Here is a 16,831-nt window from a genome sequence, read left to right as displayed (position 1 = left end):
TTCAATATGACCATGGATGCTGCTTTGTCCTCACTCTTCTCATGGCGTACTGTCTGAAATTTTTGCCCACTTCCCCTTTGATGGAGCTCTGTTGGAAAAGTGAGTTTATGGATGGACTGGCAGCTGGCTGGGCAGCATCTCTCCTTGAGAGCTGCTGGAAGGCGGTTCATCATTGTTAACCACAGAATGGTTCGAGTTGAAAGGGACCTTAAAGTTCATCCAGTTCCAACCCCCTTGCAGTAGCAGGACGACATTTGCAGTTGTTGTGGGGACACAAATGACCTCCATGCACTGACCTGTGGGGTATTTGGGGAACTGCATCCTGCCTGTCCTGCTTGGAGGCAGCCGGTGGTGCTGAGCTCTGCAGTGCTGAGCCCACGGGGAACCATGATGGCTCCTGTGGGGTGGCCAGTTCTATCAGCCCCTTTCACAGGTACACATAGAATATTCAAGGTTGGAAGAAACTTTTAAGATCATCAAGTCCAACTGTCAACCCAGCACTGTCACTGTAACCCCTAAACCACTAAACTACATCACCCAGCTTAAGATCCAGATGCCTCCTAAAACCACCTCTGATTTAGTGGACAGCTGGACTGGATGACCTAGAAGGTCTCTTCCAACACTGATGATTCTTTGGTTCTAAACCACATCACCCAGTGCCAGATTCAGATGCCTCTCAAACACCTTCAGGGGTGGTGACTCCACCACCTCCCTGGGCAGCCCATTCCACTGCCTGACCACCTGAACAGTGAAAATATTTTTCCAATATCTAATCTGAATCTCCCCTGTCTCAGCTTAAGGCCATTTCCTCCAGTCCTCTCACTGCAGGGACAGCAGGAGAGACCAAACCCAGCTCACCTCACCCTCCTGTCAGGGAGTTGTAGGGAGTGATGAGGTGCCCCCTGAGCCTCCTCGAGACTAAACACTCCCAGCTCCCTCAGTCACTCCTCATCACACTTGTTCTGTAGTCCTTCCAGAAGCCTTGTTGCCCTTTGCCGGACATGCAGCAGCACCTCAATGTCCTTTTTAAAGTGAGGGGCTGTCACCAAAAACTGGGAAATAAACTCTCTAACCAGTTTGTTAAGTTAGAAAGCTGACATCACTTTATTCAGCACTTTATTCAGAGGTATGGGGGAATCACTTTACCAAACATGTACATCAGTTATCAAAATTTTTTACTATTTATACATTCTAACAAACAAAGGAATTAGTGATTATTTGCTACAAGTTACATACTTCTCTTATTAATTAGTACTCTAACTTCTATTCATTAATGATTCTCTCACTTCTCATGCTAATTTGTCTTCAGGTTCAGTTTCTTCCTTTGGCTCGGGGGGGTTTCTTGAGTCGATGGTCTGTGTGTCGGTGGTCACGGATTCCCCCACCAGAATCACCTTTTACCCGCTTGGAGCTGATTTCAGCACAATTACCAAGTTGGTTTTATTAGTTTCTTCCTTATCTTGGCAGTCCTGGTTGCCCATAAATTCCGCATTCCTTTGTGTCCATTACCAACGGCACATCCCTCTTCCCAAGCCGTGCTAACTTCCTCCCCCAGGTCTGAAAGCCCTACTCTTTAATCTGTTTCTCTAACACTCAGACATCACTTAGAGCTCGCTCATTAGCTGCTATTTCATGGATTAAATCTAAATCCATTCTTCTATTAATTTTTATACTTCTTTTCTGTTACATAAGCCTATTCTTATAGCTAATCACAGAACCAACTAGGTTGAAAAAGTCCTCCGAAATCGAGTCCAACCTTTGACTCAACACCACCTACTAGACCATGGCACTGATGCCACATCCAGTCTCTTAAAAACCCCCAGGGACGGTGAATCCACCACTTCCCCGGGCAGCCCATTCCAATGTCTGATCATTTTCTTTGTAGAGAATTTCTTCCTAATGTCTAACCTAAACCTCCCCTGGCACAGCCTAAGACTGTGCCCTCTTGTCCTACTGCTGTTCGGACGACGACTGGTTCCGTAAATCATATATCTTTATTCAAAAACAATCACGGGTTAATTCTATTTACCAATCGGTACCCGTGGCACCCAGACCAAGATGGGAAGGGTTAAAGACAATTCCAAGCAGTCAGCGGTAGCTATGGTTGTCTATACACAAAACACAGCATTCTGAACAACCCCGTATTCTGTATCTCACCAACACAGGACTCTTTATTGATCCTATAGTTTAATGATAACTGTAATTTTTCTTTAGTTCTAACGGTATCACTTATATGGCTGTACTTATGCCGGTTAGATGCTCAGCCCCCGACACAGCCCCGGTTACGCCCACCGGGCACGGCGGGGCCTGAGGGCAGCGCTCGGGGGTCACCGGCAGCTCCCGCCGGGGCGGGCGCGGGGCGGGCGGAGCGGCGCGTGCGCGGCCGGCCCGGCGCCGCCGGCACTGCCGCGTCCCGCGCTGAAGAATGGCGGAGGGCGGCGCGGCGCCCCGTCCTGCGCTGCTCCTCTCCTCCTCCTCCTCCTGAAGGGGCTGCGGGAGCAGATGGGAGAGCGGGCAGCCAGGGGGAAGCGCGGCGGTGTGGGGGATCCGGCGGACCGAGGGCGCGGCTCGGGGGGGGGGTGTCCCCCATCCCCGGCCCCGTCCCGGGGCGTGGAAGGGGCACCGCGAGTGGAGGCCGCCCCGGGTCCGTCTTTCCCGCAGCCCCGGGCGGGAATTGCTGGCTCGGGACCTCCCGCAGCCGCTGGGCAGCGGCGGAGGAGGCTGCGGGAGGGCGGCGTTACGCGAACCGCCCATTTTTCACCGTTTTTCGACGGTCTGAACTTGTCGGTGTCTCTGCGGCGGCTCTTGCCCCGGCGATGTGTCCGGTCCCGAGTGAAGAAGGCAGGGAAGTCCCTGGCGTTGATTCCTAATCAAAGATTGGCTAAAACCCCGTTTATTTAATTTCATTTTATTTCTTCTTTTTTTAACTTGTGTTCTCAGAGGGTTAAAGAAGCTCTTCTTTGGGTTTGTCCTTGGCTGTATTTACGTGCCTATTAATACTTACGGTCCTTAATAATATATTTTGAAACCAGCGTTGTGCGTGCATGGTGTGTGTTTGCAGCACAATTTCATGGCACATCTCCACGCAAAAGCTTTGTGGGTGATCCATTAGAAAAGATAAACATTTTCTTATCCCGGACACAAAAAGATAAGGAAGGATAATTGTGGCTTGATCTAAGTTAACTAACTTGGACTTGGTACAAAAACTACTCTGAGAGCCTTTCGCTTGATTGTTTTCAGTGTCTGTGTAATTACACAAAGAAGAGTGCTGGCAAAGAGTCCTGAATGCACAGCTCTCTTCTGGCATTCTTTTTCAGTGTGTTGAGTGTCAGAAATATTACTTAATTACTTTTAGTTTCTGTTTCAAAATCAAGACAGTTTAGTGCTCCAGAAGGATAACGATCTGCCGAAAGATAGCACTTCTCACCTGCACAGGCGGTGTCTATTTGATCCTTAAGCTTCCTGTTAGAGCTGCTGCACTTTATTTTGCATATTGGATGCAGTTCTACGGTGGCTCCTAAGTTCTTCTAAAGACGGGCACCTACATTTTCTGGTAGCTGTCACGACCTAGATTTAGTCCCAAAACCAGAGGGGAAATGCTCCTTGAGCCAGGCAGCTCCATCTCCCTTAAGATATGCACATGTTCTAATATGCACATGGTGTTAAAAAAACAAACCCTCTCACTAGATCCCGGAAAGACTAGACCTTGAAATTTTTTTCCCTGAGGGGGTAGAAGTCACTGAACCAGAATCTAAACTGCAGTGTACATGGAATGCATTTCTAGCACTTGTGTAGTTGAAGATAAACTCATTGCTAATGTGCATTGAATCAATGCTGTCTGAGTGCACAGGCCACTGCAGCTCTGCTCCTGACTTCTTGTCAGTAGCGCTCCCTGGAGAAAGCAAATGATGTTTAGAAATCATCCTTGCAATCCCGTGGTTAGCAGTGGAATTGGCGCGGTAATTGCCACAGTATTTGCTGCTGTTTGGAGAAGTTGTGAGCAGCAACCAAGTCTGATATCGCGACTGTTTGGAGAGGATGTAGGAGGGGAAAAAAGAGACACCAGAAAGAACCTTGTTTAGTCCCATGCTACCCTTGGGCTGATTGGCCAGGGATATAACTTCCTGCTTTTCTAAGCTCAGTTAGCTGCGTGGGGAGACTCATCAGTTCCAAAATACCTGCTAACTAGAGTACTTGGGCCCAGTTTCTGCCTCTCTGTGGGCAGTTGTGTCCTTTGCTGTCTTAATCAATCTGGAGGGCAAACATCTAGACAAAGTAAATACACTGCTGTGCATCTTTAGTTGTTTACCAGTGAACTTCTGGTTGGGAATCTCATGTTTTAAAGACAATAAGTAAGAATCAGAAGCATCTTGCTGAGAAACTACAGCTCTTTCTGGCGGCCTGGCTAGGAGCTGTATGTATACCTTTGGTGTAGTTACCTTTTGCATGGGTTCCTTTCTGGGGACAAGACTGCTGGGTTCTTGTTCCCCACTTCTGCTCTCTGTTACCAGCCTCTTAATATTGGTTTCATCTGTGGCTGGTTGGTGCTGGTTAATTATTTTAAGCCTTTAAAGTGTAGAATCCCACAGTGCCATTTGTAACTAACTTCAGTATCAATGTGCTAAGTTGGGCAAGAAAAATATTCTCTTTAATTCAGGCTAGTATTGAGGTGAGGAAAAGTTGTTTCTCTTTCTTTGAGAAAGGCCAAATCATGCCTGCGGTGTCAGTTCTGCAGTTCCTTTGTAATAATTTTCTGCCCTGACATTCCTGTCCAATCTTATGTCCTTTAGGTGGATGACAAAGAGCAGAAGGCAGTTAATATTTTTATCAGTGATGTGTGAACATCCTTTAATATTAGAAGTGAATTGTGGTTGTACACTGTGAAACAACAGTGCATAGGTGGCAGCTGCTTACCCCATTCTTGTGATCCATGCTTGCTGCTGTCATCCTTCAGGGATGAAGAGGAATTTTTGCTCCTATTCTAATACCATAAGCACTGCTGAGCTTGTTAAGATTTGAGAAGAGGGGAATAATCAGTTACTTGTGGTTTACCCAGCATATGAGGTTTTCCTGGATTCGTGTGGGTAATCAGAGTAAAAATACCTATAATTTAAGCTGTTGTATCCCACAGTTATTATTTTATTTTCATTTTCACTGAAATACTAAAATCTCCTGTGCTTTGTAGTATGGGTGGTAGAGAATATGTGTTTGTTTTTACCAGAGCTTGGCTGTGCTACTGTCAGGATTTCCACTTGTACTGAATCGCTGCTGTGAAGATTGTTCAAAACAGTATATTAAAATGCTGTTTGTATGTATTTTCCTTTCCAAGATCTTCATGATTTTTTGGGAAACTTGTCTCAGGACATGGGACAGAAATGAAGTGCCTTTTTCAACCAGTCTAGCTGCAGGCATAATTCCCATGACCTGCGTGGCTGAGCCCAGCGTGGTCGGAAGTTGTCTGATAAAATAACAGCTTCATTCCGTCTAATCAGGTTTTTTTCTGCCTGTGTAAGTGACACTGTCTGGCTTTCTCCTTCTTGCCTGGAGCACAGTTACTGGTAACAGCTTTACCAAGTGCACATACACAGAATTTGCATGAAAAGAAGGATGGATGGATAACTAATAGTGAAACTAAAGTGGTCAAGCAATTAGGAACATTTGGAGATTTGTCTGGTCTCTGGGTAATAGTTATAAAACATAATTTAAGAACACAAGTTTGTACCATTACCTGTGAAAGTACTGCTCTTATGTATAGTCTTGGTGGCAAAATCCAAGCGTTCAGTTGTTGTTTTACTCGGTGGTGTTCAAATGAATGACTCGTGCTTACTCCACGTGTGGAGCAAAGGCAGCCCAGTGACTGGGGCATTCAGCTGGTGATCACTAGGGCTGCCTCCAGGTTCTTGTTCTGTCAGACTCCTCATAACTTTGGAGACAGTTTTAAGGTTTTTTTGTGCTTCATCTTTTTTCCCTGCATCAGAGTAGTAACACTGCTTTGCAGAGTGCCAGGGTGATAAATGCAAAGAACTGCACAGAAATTGGATTTCACATAGATCCCAGTGGTGAGAGAGAACATTTCCAAGTCAGGCTGAGAACTTGATGTAATTGTGATGGCTGTGAGCCTTAATTTCATTTTCTTCTTGTTCATGGAAATACAATCATACAGGATAATTTCATGCTGATTCATAAAGATGAATGGTACATATTAGGAGCTTAACATTCTAAAGATTACCTCCAGTTGTAACTGGTTTATATAAAGGTTTTACTCTAATTTAAAACTTTAAATTCTTGAGATTTCTCAAAATGCATTTGAGATCCTCCTTGCTGTAAGGAGAAAAAAAGAAACAAGCAAAAAACCCCAACCGAACCATGTGCATATACAACAATTTTTTTTTTTCAGTTTCTTATACAGTATATTCCATTCTTTACATATTTCTTCATGTGTTAAAATTACAAAATATAAATTTGGGTTCCATGCTTTAATTCAGATGCAAGTATTTAGCCAATGACTTGCAAGGCTCATAACTGATGGTGAGAGCAGAGATCCTGTGGCTTACACTATCTCTAGCTGTGCATAGCCTTAAAATGTGACTGGAATTAAGGACTGCTGCTTCTTCATACACTTGTGATTTTCAAAAAGAAAACAGATAGGAATATTTAAAGTACTGATACACTGTTATTAATTGTCAGTTCTTAAAAGTGATAAGAGGGTAAAGAAGGGTTACTATGGGTTGCTGTGAGATAAATATAAGAAATAATGTAGGTTAATCGTAATCTTAGGGGTATCAAATGCTGCTGGTTGACTTTAAACTTGATAATTGGAGATTCTTGCACTCCTCTTGTAAAAGGATACTCTGACAAATAAAATTCTGAGCATGCAATTTTAATGACTTCTGTTAATATGACTTATCAGATGACTTCTGATATTTTAAAAACAAAGGGGGGCCTTCAAATTCTTGGTCTGCCACTGATAAATTAGTGCCATTTAGCTTCCAATTATGCAGTTTACAACCAGGTAGTTCTTCATTGATGATATGCTTTCAGTGTGTTTTCATATACTTGTCCAATAATTAAAACTGTTCTAGATGCTGGTGATTGGGTGGTTTGGTGCATGGGGTTCCTGGAAGAGAAATCAAATGTTGCTCGAAGTGTTTTTGTTTGAAAGAGACAGAAACCTCAGCCATCCCCCCTGGATCTGTGGTGTTCACAGAGTGCATAAGTGGAAACAAGTCTTTGCTTTTAAGGAAGGCTGACCTAGTTGCTTGACATTTGTTTTCATCTAAATTGTTTTTATATTCCAGTCAGTTTGGAACTTCCTCTTTCTAGGTGAAGGATGCACAACTGGAGCTGCCTTTGAAGAAAACAATTACCATTAGTTGTGCTCAGAATACCTCTGTTTTTCCTCATAGTGATTTTTTCCCCCCATAATTCACAGGGAGTTTTTAAAATACTCTTTTATGAGTACTTAACTGACTCTTAATTTACAGACACCCTCTGTTGTTTAAGTGCACTGACCTGAATCTTGGGAGGGAGCAAAGATACTGTAGTGGCTTGTTCTCTGAGCAAGTGTTTTAAACCTCCTGGGTGTCAAAATTCCTCCCCCAAGTCCAAGAAGGATTGGCTACAAGAATAGAGAAATCCTGTAGAGATCTCTATACTTAATATAATTTAATAGAACACATTTATTAATTTGAAAGCTTATCCTCTGTTTAGTTTTGCCAAGAGAATTTCTTAAAGGAACATATTTTTGCAGCACAGTGTTGATCAATAATATGTGAATTGTGTTCTGGACATTGAAAACCAAGGACAGTCATCTCCAGAGTAGAACAGTGAGTGGCACCTTACTCACTTTCAGATTTCTCTAGAAGATTTTCTGCCATTAGGTAATGAATTAAAAAAATACATAGTCTCTTTATTGGTCTCTTTTGCCCTTTTGTCCTGTTTGGGTTTTTTACAGCCATTTGTTACTTTTCACTTATCTATTCTTCAAGTTCTTTAGGGCAGGGACTGATTCATGATTACTTTGTTGGGATCTTACATTAGGTGTAGTGGAATGTCTCAGAGCTTTCATTTCTAATTAGTTGAGTGAACTGTACAGCTTTAAGAAAATTTGAAGTTTATTTCCTTTTACATTTTACACCACCCTGTTCTGCTGTAGATGTACAGCAGTGTGTAGTGGATTTGCTGTGTTAAACACACTGTGGGCCTGTCACTGTCCTAGAGCACTGTATTGAGTGACTTGATTTGGGGCTGGAGGCTGCTCTCATGGGGGTAAATGCCAACACAGTCCCTCTCCTTCTGAAGCACACAGTGTTTGAATGAGCTCTGAAGTTGCCATAAGAAATTCATCGGGTGTAAAAGGAAAAAGCAGTAGTTTTCCCTGCTGTCATGTAAAGGAGCTGTTATCCTTCCAGCTTAAGAAAGCTCAAAATGGTGTTTTCACAGGGTTTGTCTCAAGTTAGTTGTGACTCGCAGTGCTGGGCTGTGTTCTTTGCTGGCATTGTTTGGCTGGGTGTATTAAACAATGGCCACAGCCTGCAAACGAGGACAAAAGCATTTACAAGGACGTGCTTCCAGCGAGCAAAAGAAACCAGACTGCTCAGGAAAGGGGGGAGTAGTGGATAGAAGATAGCTATTGCCAGCGTTAGGGATAGTGCACTGTAAAAGAAAGAAATAACACAATGAGAAAAACAGATGTGAAATAAGAGAAGAGAGCAGAAGTTTGTCTTGAAGTTACTTTTTACTGTGGCTGTGCAGGAGTGTGAAGAGGAGTCAGTTTTAGGCAGCCTCCAGAACTGGAGGAGTAAAGCAGAGAGAGCTGATTTCTGTGCCTCTTACCCACGCTTGAGCTAGAATTCCAGTGGGAACTAAACTGCTCAGAGCAGGGTACAGTGGGACTGCTCTGGCATCTCTGAAGCCAGTCCAGTGTGAGGAACAACACATATAGTCCTGAGGTGTTGGAAGGTGTTATTAATGAAAGAGAATTACCTGTAAGATAAACAGAGCAGTTATTAATAATCTTGCACTCTATGTTTAAAACTGCTGTTTTACTTTTTTGGTCCTTCTGTAGCTGTTAAAGCTGTGTCTAATTCTGTTCAGTTTGGAGTGTTTTATCTGTATGTATACAGCTACCTGTAAGCATTTATGTCACTACTAAATTTCACAATGAATTTACAGGAAACTATGTAAGGGCATATTTATTACATAGACTGCTTTCATTTTAGTCCAGTGTATTTGGGTACTTTGGAATTTTCAGTATGCAGAAACAGGTAAATATTGATTTCTGTTACACTTGAGAAGGTTCACAAGGGACTCTTTGCCATAGTTTATTGCATGAGCATTGCAGTCATTGTCTAATATAAATAGTCAAGGTAGATGAAAGCAATTTGTTTTGCAGTTGGCAAGAAAAGTTTACAGTTGCCAATCTACAGAAATGGTGCAGAAATACTCTCTTTACATCTGAAATGCAGCCTTATTGTATTCTGCTGGAGAATTTTTCAGTGAGTACAAACACCTTAGTGCCTTATTCTTTCACTGAAAAACATAATGAGCACTCCAGCCTTTCCAAAGCTCTGGCTTCTCTGTGGCTAAGTGTTACCAAGATAGTGCTTCCAGGCAGCAAAGACAAAACAGCAAGGCATGGCCATTTGCTGAAGAACATGGTTGGGGCTGTAAGACTATGTATCCTTTATGCAGGAAGCATCACCTCTGGAGAGAAGTTACTGGGCAGATCAGCCTGGTATGCACAGTGCAATAAACAGATTAATTTCTGTGTTCTACCCAGCATTAGTCACTGTATCTGAGTTGCATTAGAGCTTGCAGAGAGTTGGGGACGTGTGAATTGGAGAAGTGTCCCCTTTGGAGGGCCTTTTTGTACAAATCATGTTATCATATCAGAAGAGATGGTGAAAGATTATGTTTTTTAAAAAAATAAGGTGGATTGTGCAGAATGCTAATCTTTTTCATGTTTTTTTTGGAAGGTGAGGAAGAACTATGGCGAAGAAGAATGTGGCAAAAGGGATAGTGAAAGGAGCAGGAAGTCAGTATCTGCTGTGGTTCCCTTTAATTTCTTTCAAGAGGTGAATAATAACATACCTTACTAACAACCCCAAATTGTGAAGCCAGGTGTCTTTTCCAGAGAAGAGGGTGGATTTAGCTTGTCAGCCCTTTGTGCGCAGTACAGACAGTGCTTCTTACCAACCTCGTGACGGCTTCTGCAAGAGGTGGTGACATCTCTTTGTTGTCTTTAAGCATTGTGCTGGCAGTTGCTTTTCCCATTAAGAAGAGAGAAGCATAATTTGTGGCTGAGCAATGGGAGCAAGGTTAAAATAAGAGAATACAAGTGGGAGCAGGAATCAGTGAGACTCCATAGCAGATATGTTCTTGGTAGGGTTCAGACTAAGGATAGTACACTTCTGATGTGGCTGTCACACAATGGTGTGGCATCTCTGTAGAAAGTTTTTGGAGGTGGCTGCCAGTTCTTTTAAGGGCGAATTTTGATTCTTTGGTCTGTGCTTGTATTACATTCAAGTTTGGTTTAGATTATGTGTTTCCCCGAGGGTGAAGTGTACAGAGATCAACCCACAAATTAACCGGCAACCTTCCTGGTGCCTCACTGATCACGCCCTGGGCTGAACAGCCTGTCCTTGAGATTACTTCAGCTGTATCTTTGCAGGTCTCCTTATAAGAAATAAGTAGTGTTTTGTTAGTTATGTGATATTTTTTAAAATGTTTCTAGCTCTTAGTCTGGGTGTGGATGCTTAAGGATAAATAAAAACGTACATTCTTGAAATATATTCTCAAATACTTACTTGGGGAGATGCTAATTTCATATACTGCAAAGGAATGTTTGTGTTAAGAGTTTTCCAGTGGGATGAATACTTGTAGTGAACTGAAGAAATCATCTCAAACTTCCTTAAGCATCGACTGGGAGGAAAACCAGATTGTACAACCAGATTGTTGTACAGAATTACCTGCAGAAATGGTCTTAAAGGGAGGAAAACACACAAAAGTAATAAAATAGGTATCCCACATAGGGAATGAATGTAGAACCAAGAGTGCAAATACAGTCTGGGATAAGGATAAGACAATAGGAAGCTCTTCTGGCCTGCTGAAGCTGAGAGAGCATGCACTGCTTTCTGGAGATCTGTGTGCTTCCCATCTGGTGACTGCCCAGACAAAACAGGAGAACCATCTGCCTTCCAGCTGGTCCATCAGAAGGTGCCTACGGGAGGCTCATGTGTTTGGTTGTGGAGCCTGTCAGTCCTTGCAGCCCAAAGATGGGATGTGAGAATCAGCAGGGAAAGACAGAAAGAAGGGGGAAAGCAGGGAAAAGAGGAGTGCATGCAGAGAGGGCTTTCTTTTCACAATTCAACTTTCTGTGTTGTCCACCTGTTTGTGTGAGGTAATGGTGTAAAACCAATATCCAGTTTTTCTTAAAGCATCAAGCATATGATCTTGCATCCATATGTCTTAACCTATATTAATTAATGAGTGGAAATCAGCTTAAAAGGTAGTGTGCAGAAATCTCAAACTTAAATGCTAACTTCCCTTGTCTTTCCTGGAAGCATGTGCAACTGTTATTAAAAGAAAAAGGATCAGAACCCTTGCTGACAAACAGTAGCTCCCTGTAGTGGAGCAAGACAAAAATGGCATCTTGCAGAGTTGGCACAGTTTGCTATAAAATTAGAGGTATTTTGCCGGGCCATTCACTTTTGGTTCATGGATTGAGTATTGGCTTCTTGTTACCTGCTTTAAACTTTTGCAGAAAATTTAGATTTCCAACAATGCTTTCCATTCAGGACATCTTCTAACACCTCCTGTTTCAAAGGCTTAGTCTGAGATTTTTTTTGTTTGTTTGCTTTGTCATTAAATCATAAGAAGCAGAAGGATTGCTTTGAAAGTTGGCATATTCTGCTCTCCTTTCTGGTTCTGCACGGGTTGGGAAAGCAAGTGGGGCAGCATCTGGCTGGGTCATGGATACCAGGAGAGGTGATGGGATGGAATCCCTAAACCTTGCTGGGCAAAGGGACGGAGCCGCTCCAGTCCCTAATGAGGTTTGCTAAGAACAGCAGTGGGTCCTTTGCCAGTCTTGGCAGGGGCCAAGGGTATTAGCTCTGTGCAAGGGTTGAAATAGAAATCAGGGGTTATTTTTAGCACTGGTCTTCTCAGGGCATATTGGAAACCTGATCAGCGAAGGAAGTCCCGTCGTGCTCAGTGCGAGGGAGGCACCACAGCACCTGCACAGACTCTGTGATCCTGAGCTGGAGGTGAAACTGGGAGAGTTGGATGTATCTGGAATGTTGCCTTCCTAAGTGGCTGGTTCCTGGTGCTTCTGTGGGTTTGGTTTATCTGTGATACCCTTGGCCAGACACATGGTGCTAAATGGTGATGAGGGCACAGAAGGAAAACTGCTTCCCAAATCCCCTAACCATTTCATGTTCCAAATAGCCCTACTTTATTATGCCTGAATGCAGATATTATTATTATTGGCCACATGTGTGGCTTATACTTTTATTAATTTTACCTGGAGCATTTAAAGGTAGACTACTGTAAAATAAACACATACATTATACTGATCACAAATTATAGTTGTGAAAGCCTTTGGTGACTACTGTGGGAGGGGAAGCTCAGAATAGAAATGAGATTTAATTTGCCTCTAAGAGAATTTTTCTTCTCCAGGAAGTTTGCTGAATATGTCCATGAAGGCACCCCCCACTAATGCAGCATGTGACACAAGTTCTAGTGAAATGGTTGTTAACTGGTTTCCTGTTCTGGGGTATCCTGATTCATTACAGAAGTATTAGGCTTCTTTTACAGAGATAGGTTTGGTGGAAAATTCTTTTCCATGAAGCTTTGCTCCATAGCAGACTGCTACATTCATTATGGAAAAATAGGCAAAGACATTATAGGTATCTGTGCCAAAGAACGTTTAAAGTTATTAATAATTTAGATTTCTTTTATCATATTAAAGCAAAATAAATTTGTATTTTTTTTAAAGGTTGCAGGGTGCAACAATATGCAACTCGTTTTCTCCTAGAGTAAGTAGTAAAAAGGGGATTTTGAAAATCAGCTTGATATTGCAAGTTTACCGTAAAATTTACAAGGAACATAAAACCTGTCTGTTGACCAGAGATTTAGTGAAACTGAGCTTGCACATCTCAGGGACATATCTAATGTGATGGCTGTTTCCCTTTTAATGATCTTTTGTTCCAATCCCCAGTTCACATTTCATTCTGGATTTCTCTTGGTTGAATGGATCACATCTGTGTGACACGAAGGTGCACTCATGGTGCCTTAAATGTACCACTTTCATATTTGTGAAGACATTGTTTCTATGCAAGTAATGAAGCATTGAAGCAGCAAACACAAAATATTTTAACTGCCATATAAAACCCCTGACATACAAAATCCTTTGGCTGACTATTTCTAGGCTTTTTTCACCTCTGTGTCCTTTGCAAGCTGAACTGTTTCTGTAACCCACTTTCCTGTTCTGTAGAACCTCAACTAATCTTTTGCAACCTTAATTAATTAAGATGAACTAATTGCTTTGCAGATTTTTAAATCTTTTTAAATGAATGCCTTCTAATCATGAACATTATTCAACTGTTTATGTATTTATGTATTCATTTGAAAATAAACAATCTCCCACATCCATTATGACTGGTTTGTTCAGCAGGATTTCTAATAGTAAAATATTTCTGCAAATTAAATAAGATGACTGTTGTACCTGTTTAATTGCAGCTTGCTTCTTACTACAACTTTGTTACAGATGTTCAGATGTTTAAACTTTGAGAGTTGAGGAAAATTCCAGTAGTGGTCTTAACTAAACCTGGTGTAGGAGAGGAGTGGGTTTCTTCTGTTGGGCTCTTTTCCCAGCTGGGCTGAGTTGGCTCAGGCTGCCTGGGCACCTCCTGTCTCCTCCCTTGCTGATGGAGACTGAAGGGAAGATGTACCTGGATTTCTGTGTCTGAAATCTAAATGGTATTTGAGGAACCTTATGCTCCTTCAGCCTTTGTGATGTCCAAGGGTGCCGTTGGATACTAATGCCCTGTCTGTATGTTTCTGTTCTCAGCACACCTGCAGTGGGCTGCTTTTCCTCTGGCTGTATTCACTTTTAATTGTGTTAGAATAGATAATTTTGTTGTTCTCTACCTGGTATTTTTTGGACTAGATTCCCATCCATGTGGCATGCAAAAGTGTACAAAAATCAGATTTTTATCTGACTTTTAATCTAGATGGTGAAATTACAGTGAGTCCCTTTTTTAGCTGTTCTCTTTGCCCATGGGTAATCTCACCATGTTGTGATATATCTAGTCTCTGAGTTGTTTGAAAAGAGCCTCAGAGATGTATAGGATGGAACTGAGGAAGACTTTTGTTTGCTGCTGTAGTGAAAAATTAATTCAAGACATGGCAACAGCTGTGGGTGACAATTTAGAGTTGCTGAATAAGTATTGTAATCAGCATTTATCACTGACATCACATGGGATTAAACACTTTGAGGTGATTGTTCTTGGGCACAGCCTTAGGGAGGGTTATTACCATGACACAACTAGTTGTCATGGCAATGCATGGAGAAGAGGGAGACTCTTCCTTCCTCCTTTGCATTCTGCACTACTCATATTAAAGGGAAGTCTGAGATCACTGGCAAAGCTGTTGTCTTCTTTTTTAAAATATAATGCCAAATTCTGCTGTTGGTCCTTCATGTTCACAGGAGTTACATGTTCCTTTTGTGGATTGCCTTTTCTGTGTAAAACAGGCCTTGACTTTCTCTGGTTGGGTGGTTGTGTGATGTGTTCTCTTGCGTCCCCTGAAGTTGGGCTCCTCTTAGGAGCAAAGTTGAGCTCCCAGTATCTGTCAGCCAAGGTGAGAACAAGGTGTCACTGTGTGAGAACATTCCCATTTGAGCTGTGCAGGAAAGTGGGGTAATGCTGTCTTATGGTTTGCCCTGCCTGCTCTCCCTGTACCACTTCACCTTCACACCCTGCAAGATGATTAGTGAAAGTTGACACTAAAATAAAGAAAATCTGTGGAAAGTGATACAGTAAATTAGTCTCTCTGACTTCTTAATGGGTTTCATTATTTTAGCAACATTAATATTGGTAGCATTTCCTTTCTGTATTGCTGACTGCGAGTCATAGCTACTGTGCTCACCTTGCTGAAACCTGAATAAGGTGAATGAATGCTCAAATTACAGTTTTGGAGTCTAATTTACAATTAAAATTTATTTTTGAAGATCCAGTTTTAGAAGTACAGTGTAAGCATCCTGTAATGGTTCACTTTATGCAGCTTATCCACTTTCTGTTTCATGTGATCAAGTAATGACAGCTCTTCATAAACCTTTCCCTGCTCAGGTCTCATCAGAATATGATTCTGCCAGTGCTAATGGACATAAGTATATCCAGCCCAAAAATGCACATGTGGTAGAAAAGAGTTTTTATTAGTAAGTGTAAGTCAGACTTGTAACTGTGCTAAATACTTGGTTTTGTCTTAGAAGAGTTATATAGTAAGTTTGATCTTTTTGAAACTATAGTCCTTGGCTGCACATTTGAAAACATAGGTTTTGTAACTGTGGTTTTTAAAAAGAAAAGCTGAGGTTTCACTTGACAAGTTTTTCCTTACAAGTTAAGCAGCCCCCAGTTAGTTATTTAATAAAAAGATCAGCAACCTCAAATGGAATTTTATGTATTTTAGATATTTTATTGAGTTTCAGTTGTGGAGCTTTTCTTAATATGGAATGACTCTTTCTCACAGTTGCTGCAGCCCAAGCCATAGCAGAAGAAAGAAGAAGCCAAAGTGGCATTAGCCCTCTTGCAGTCCAGACCTCAATAAAGACAGCAACTAAACCAGGTACAATTATTGGTCATTGCCCTTCATGAAGTGCTGGGTTCACAAGGCAGAGTTAGTAGGCAACAAAGAGAACATATTTTAGAAAGCAGTTTGGTGCTCTTCAGGAGGCATCAGAGGCCAGAGCCACCTGGTAGATGGTTGGTAGATTCATTAAAGGTCTGGTTTTCATGGCAGATTTCTGCTCTTGACTGGCTCAGAGTTCAGTTGAAGGTGCCTGTCTTGTAGACAGAGCATAACAGCAAAATTAAATTGCTGTTTTGTGCACTGGGCAACACCTACCAGTTCACTTCTTGCTGAAATTCAGGTTTTTATACCTGAAAAGATCTAAGCAGTCTTGGTTCTGCTTAGCCTGGAAATGAGCTGTCCTGCAGTGCTCTGAATTGGTTGTGACAGGTGAACAATTTGTTCTGAGGTTAAATTTTCCTAGATTCCTGTAATTCTTGTTCGTGGAATTTAGTATGTACAAGAGTGAGGATCAGAGCTGAATTTGGAATAAGGATATGTTCTCACATATATCTGGTTATTGCTTAGTCTTTCCTTTGACTGTACACATTTAACCTTTGATATGGTGTCTGCTTTCTGCTGCACTTATTAAAAACAGTGGGTTGGTTGTTGTGAGAGAATGGAAAGGGAGGGTGTTTAGCTTCCTATGAATTTTTCAGATGACAGCTTTAATCTCTATATGAAGTGTGCAGTGATTTGCTGGTACATGCATCTCTCAGGAAGTTTCATTCTCCTTTTGATAGTAAAGACTTTTGACTTTTTATTTAAATTGGAATGTTCAAAATAACTAACAATTGTGTGTCTTTAATTTTTGACAGTGATAGATGGCTCCACTTTAAGAACAGAAGAAAGGCAAAGACTGGCCAGGGAGCGTAGAGAAGAGCGGGAAAAGCAACATGGTATTTTCATGTTTCATTTAAAATACAGTTTTCTGAAATGTTTGTGATAAAGGAATAACTTATTCCTCGTTCAGTCACTTTTT

At 41.8% G+C, this 16,831-nt stretch overlaps 1 protein-coding gene across 8 annotated transcripts in view; it reads left to right on the top strand.

The window, feature by feature from the left end:
- The first annotated feature begins 2,393 nt into the window (after window positions 1–2,393).
- The window catches only part of MAP7D3 (MAP7 domain containing 3), a 45,339-nt gene continuing 30,901 nt past the window's right edge, over window positions 2,394–16,831 (top strand). For 7 of the 8 annotated variants that reach the window (XM_018070697.2, XM_018070698.2, XM_018070695.2 and 4 more), the window contains exons 1-3: window positions 9,976–10,036; window positions 15,751–15,846; window positions 16,668–16,748. In XM_018070697.2, the coding sequence (XP_017926186.2) occupies window positions 9,991–10,036; window positions 15,751–15,846; window positions 16,668–16,748 (223 nt within the window). In that variant the 5' untranslated portion in view covers window positions 9,976–9,990. Of the gene's footprint in view, window positions 2,507–9,975; window positions 10,037–15,750; window positions 15,847–16,667; window positions 16,749–16,831 lie in introns of those variants that run through there. The other variant, XM_029959157.1, reaches the window with a different exon arrangement.

The sequence above is a fragment of the Manacus vitellinus genome, unplaced genomic scaffold (assembly GCF_001715985.3).
Source record: "Manacus vitellinus isolate BGI_N305 unplaced genomic scaffold, ASM171598v3 scaffold_19_pilon, whole genome shotgun sequence".
In the NCBI taxonomy this organism is placed as follows: domain Eukaryota; kingdom Metazoa; phylum Chordata; class Aves; order Passeriformes; family Pipridae; genus Manacus; species Manacus vitellinus.
The sequence above is the reverse complement of the archived record's forward strand: the minus strand, read 5'-3'. Positions and strand labels throughout refer to the sequence as shown.